Source organism: Penaeus vannamei, chromosome 11, assembly GCF_042767895.1.
Source record: "Penaeus vannamei isolate JL-2024 chromosome 11, ASM4276789v1, whole genome shotgun sequence".
Lineage (NCBI taxonomy): Eukaryota > Metazoa > Arthropoda > Malacostraca > Decapoda > Penaeidae > Penaeus > Penaeus vannamei.
The window spans coordinates 40038361-40043360 of record NC_091559.1 but is presented as its reverse complement, the minus strand read 5'-3'; the positions used below and the strand labels follow the sequence as shown (position 1 = coordinate 40043360).

The 5000-nt window shown below is 52.5% G+C and overlaps 2 protein-coding genes across 2 annotated transcripts in view; one reads left to right on the top strand and one right to left on the bottom strand.

Moving 5' to 3' along the window:
* Window positions 1–5000, bottom strand: part of LOC113828529 (pneumococcal serine-rich repeat protein) — a 250504-nt gene that overhangs the window by 109021 nt on the left and 136483 nt on the right. The gene's annotated exons all lie outside the window — the stretch shown is intronic.
* Window positions 3368–4122, top strand: LOC138863319 (histidine-rich glycoprotein-like). Its single transcript, XM_070127512.1, has 2 exons — window positions 3368–3431; window positions 3464–4122. The coding sequence occupies exons 1-2, from the start codon at window positions 3368–3370 to the stop codon at window positions 4120–4122; spliced, it is 723 nt and encodes a 240-aa protein (XP_069983613.1).

The window sequence follows — 5000 nt, the reverse complement described above, 5'->3', positions numbered from 1 at the left end:
CCTCCCTCTCCCTCTCCCTCTCTCTCTCTCTCTCTCTCTCTCTCTCTCTCTCTCTCTATCTCCTCTCCCTCTCCTCTCTATAATATATATATATATATATATATATATATATATATCTCTCTCTCTCTCTCTCTCTCTCTCTCTCTCTCTCTCCCTCCTCTCTCTATATATATATATATATATATATATATATATATATATATATATGTAAAAATCTCCCTCTCCCTCTCCCTCTCCCTCTCCCTATACAAGGAAAAAAAACAGTAAAATAACATCAAAGAAAAAGAAGAGGAAAAGGGGGAAGCGAAGAAGAAAAAAAGAGCCACCAAAGACGAAAGGACAGAAGCAACAAGCGATAGAAGAAAGATAAAACAAAAACAAAAGCAGAGACCCCGCGTATGCATCGCAAATCGAGACCTTTTCTTCCTTCTTTCTCTTTCTCTTCTTCTTTCTTTCTCTTTCTTCTTCTTATCCCCTTTCTTTCTCTTTCTTCATCTTACTCCCCTTTCTTCTTTTCTTTCTCTGTCTTCTTATTTCTTCTAACCTTTTTTATCACCCCCCCAATAATAATAATAATAAATAAATAAAATAATAATAATAATAATTAATAATAATAATGATAATAACAACAATAATAATAATAATAATAAAAAGACACGTAGTTATCACACAACAACTTTTCCGAGCGTTTAAAATGAGTTTGTCAGATCACTCCCGCCGCCGCCGCCGCCGCCTCGATCCAAGATGGCGGCCGCGCCAACCGTCGCCCGCCCGCCCGCTTTTGAACTCCGAAAATCTAAATCGTTTTCTTGGTAATAATTTCCTTGGAATCGCTTTCTTGGAATCTTTTTCTTGTTTAAGGAGTGAAGAGGATCTCGTTTTTCTTTTGCGGGGGTTAGTTTGTTTGGTTTATGGTTTGTGTGTGTGTTTTTCGGGTTAGTTGTAAGGGATGTGTGTGTGTGTGTGTGTGTGTGTGTGTGTGTGTGTGTGTGTGTGTGTGTGTGTGTGTGTGTGTGTGTGTGTGTGTGTGTGTGTGTGTGTGTGTGTGTGTGTGTGTGTATGTACGTGTGCGTGTGCATGTGCGTGTGTGCGTGTACGTGCGTGAGAGTGTGTGTGTGTGTGTGTGTGTGTGTGTGTGTGTGTGTGTGTGTGTAGGTGTGCATGTTGCGTGTAGGTGTGCATGCGCGTGTGCGTGTACATGTGCGTGTACGTGTTTGTGTACGTGTGCGTGTAAGTGTGCGTGCGCGTGTGTGTGTTGGTGTGCGTGTGCGTGTGCGTGTGCGTGTACGTGTGCTTGTACGTGTGCGTGTGGGTATGCGTGTGCGTGTACGTGTGATTATGCGTGTGCGTGCGTGCATGTACATGTACACATGTATGCTTTATACACCAACAAACATAGATAGCTAGACGGATAAATAAAACAAACAGACAGCCCTATTCTCCCTGTCTATTCCTGTCATCCCGCTGTTTCTCCCGCACCCCCCCCCCTCCCCCCATCTCATAACCCCAAAATCTACACCCACTCACCCGCACTCACACCTCATAAAGGCGCACCCTTACCGCCCCGAAGAATGTTCTAGAAGGATTCCACCGCCTCATTTTACTATCACCCCCCTCCCCCCCTCCCTCCTCTCCCCCTCCCCCCCATGACACACCCCTTCAACCGTCCGACATCCTTTTCTACTCAAAAGTAAAAATAAATGAATAGATAAAAAAGAATAAAAAATAAAGAAGAGGAAAAAAAATCTTGAAAAAGAAAAAGAAAGGAAGAAGAGAAATATATAAAATAAAATTGGGTTGCGCTCTTCTTTCATATTCTTATTGGTTCTTTCTCATTCTTCTTTACATGTTTTTATCATTCATTCTCGTTTGTTCTTCCTTTTTTTTCTTTTTCTTTTTCATTTATTTATTAATTTATCTATTTATTGTATGTGTGTGTGTCTGTATGTCCTTATTTTGCTCCCCCTGTTCCTCCCTTTTACTCTCCTTTTCTTTTTTCTTCCATTCTCTTCCATTCCCTCCTTCTCCCTATTCCAACTCCACCCCTTTCCGCTCCTAAACGCCACTTCCCCTAGTCTTCTCCCTCTCCCTCCCACCTCCACTCCCTCTCCCACACCTTCCCTCTTTCCGCATTTCTCTCCCTCCGTCTCCCTTGCCCTACCCCTCTCCCCTCTCCCTTCCCCTACCCTTCTCCCTTCTCGCTCCTCATTCCCTACCCTTGTCCCTTCTCCCTCTCTCCCTCTCTCCTTCCCTTTATACCCTCCTCCCTTCCTCTTCTCCCTTCCCTTCCCCCTCCCCCTCTCCCTCTCCCACACCTTCCCCCCTTTCCCCATTTCTCTCCCTCCCTTCTCTCCTTGCCCTACCCTCTCTCCTCTCCCTTCCCCTACCCTTCTCTCCCTTCTCGCTCTCCCTTCCCCTGCCAGCCTTGTCCCTTCTCCATCTCCCTAAACATTCCCGCCATGCCCTCCTCAACCTTCCTCTTCTCCACTCCCCCGATTCATTCTCTCCATTTCATTTGCCTCATAAATAATATAATTTTAAATATAATAGGTATGTTTTATCTAGTAGGCGCATCTTTGTCCCTCTCCTTCCCTCCATTTGCCTCTTAATAAGCTTCCCTCCTTCCTCTCCCTTCTCTTCCCCCTCCCCCTATCCCTTCCCCCTCCCCCTATCCCTTCCCCCTCCCCCTCTCCCTTCCCCCTCCCCCTCTCCCTCTCCCTTCCCCCTCCCCCTCTCCCTGTCCCATCGACGTTTCCCACACAACTGCAACAACAAGCTGTGTTGACCTTATAACCCTCCTCTTCGACCCCCGTCAACCCTTTGAACACTGAAAGGGGGGGGGAGGGAGAAGGAAGGAAGAGAGGGAGTGGGGGGAGGGAAGAATCGAGAGAGATTAGTGGAGGAGAGGGGGGAGGAAGAGGGGGTCAGGAAGGGTAACAGAGGGGGGAGGAAGGAGGTAGAGAAAAAAGGTAGAGGTGAATGAGAGACGAGACGAAGGAGGAAAGGGGAGAAGGAGAGGAAGGAAGGAGGGGCAGAGCGGAGAGGAGAGTAGGGAAAGGGGAATGGGAAAGGAAGAAGGAAGGAGGAGAGGAAGTGGGAGGAAGAAAGGAGGAAGTGGGAGAAAGAAAGGAGGGAGAGGAGGAAGGGGGGAGGGAACGGGAGGGAGGAGCATATATATATTCAAAATGACCCCCTATTCGTGACCTTGTTGCACTCAACTGTCAGTCAGCTGTCCCCTTGCTGACATCTCGCAGCGACGCTCGAGAGGGGCGTATCCCACGCGCGAGACCTCTGGCCCGACCTTACGACCGGCTCCTGGCCCCTTCCTGACTCGCTCTGACCCGCCGTGGCCCGCCTCTGGTCCACCATGATCCGCTACGGGCCGCCCTTGGGCCTTCTCCACCGCTACGGGCCGCCCTTGGACCATCACCGTTACGGGATCCACTGAGCCGCCCATAGCCAGGCCATCACCGCTACGGACCGCCCTTGGACCATCACCGTTACGGGCCGCCCTTGGGCCTTCTCCACCGCTACGGGCCGCATTTGGGCCTTCTCTACCGCTATGGGCCGCCCTTGGACCTTCTCCACCGCTACGGGCCGCCCCTGGACCTTCTCCACCGCTACGGGCCGCCCTTGGACCTTCTCCACCGCTACGGGCCGCCCTTGGACCTTCTCCACCGCTACGGGCCGCCCTTGGACCTTCTCCACCGCTACGGGCCGCCCTTGGACCTTCTCCACCGCTACGGGCCGCCCTTGGACCTTCTCCACCGCTACGGGCCGCCCTTGGACCTTCTCCACCGCTACGGGCCGCCCTTGGACCTTCTCCACCGCTACGGGCCGCCCTTGGGCCTTCTCCACCGCTACGGGCCGCCCCTGGACCTTCTCCACCGCTACGGGCCGCCCTTGGACCTTCTCCACCGCTACGGGCCGCCCTTGGACCTTCTCCACCGCTATGGCCCGCATTTGGTCCACAGCCCACTGCGTCTCACCCATATCAGCCCCATTATGGCCGCTTTTGGACCAGGCTGCCCGGTTATGGCCCTTTCCTCTGCCACAGTCCCCAGTTATACCCCGCTTATGAACCGTGCAGTGCAGTTGTGGCCACTTTCACTCTCCCCCTAGCCTTCCTCTCCCTCCTCTCACCCTCCTTCTCCTTCCCCTTCTCCAACTCTCTCTCCTCTTTTCCTTCCCTTCCCTCCCTTTCCTTTCTCCTTCCTCCCACCTCCCCTCCCCCTTCTCTCCCTTTCCTTCCCTTCCCTTCTCCCCTCTCTTCCCTTCCCCCTCTCCCTCTCCCTTTCCCTTCCCCCTCTTCTTCACCTTCTCCCTCTCCCTCTCCCTCCCCTTCCCCTCTCTCTCTTCTTTCCCCTACCCTTCTCCTTCTCTCCCTTCCCCCTCTCCATACAGCCTAGCTACGCCCCCACCCTTGGATCGACACTCCAGCCCTATGCCCATCACCTCCTGGTCCACGGTGCCCCGCTATGCCCATCACCTCCTGGTCCACGGTGCCCCGCTATGGCCATCACCTCCTGGTCCACGGTGCCCCGCTATGCCCATCACCTCCTGGTCCACGGTGCCTCGCTATGCCCATCACCTCCTGGTCCACGGTGCCCCGCTATGCCCATCACCTCCTGGTCCACGGTGCCCCGCTATGGCCAGCTGCTCGCCCCGCCTGCCCCGCCGTGGCCCTCGCTGCCTGGCCCGGCTCGGTGGACCCCGGGGTTTGTTTTGTTTTGTCTTAGAGGTTATTGTCTGAGCTCTCCGACGCTGTTTTGGTTAGTTGTCAAGACACCGCGAGGAGGTCTGTTTTTTTCTGTCTCTGTCTCTGTTTCTGTCTCTGTTTCTCTCTCTCTCTGTCTCTCTCCTCTTTCTCTTCTCTTCTCTTCTCTTCTCTCTCTCTCTCTCAAACGTCTCTCTCTCTCTCTCTCTCTCTCTGTCTGTCTGTCTGTTCGTCTGTCTGTCTGTCTGTTTGTCTCTCTCTCTCTCTCTCTCTCTCTCTGAGA

Excerpts from the sequence above, each read along its gene's own strand:
- LOC138863319 (XM_070127512.1), top strand. The coding sequence starts at position 3,368 with ATGATCCGCTACGGGCCGCCCTTGGGCCTTCTCCACCGCTACGGGCCG. Across the intron at positions 3,432-3,463 it reads GCCGCCCTTGGACCATCACC|GCCATCACCGCTACGGACCG; the intron begins GTTACGGGATCC and ends GCCCATAGCCAG.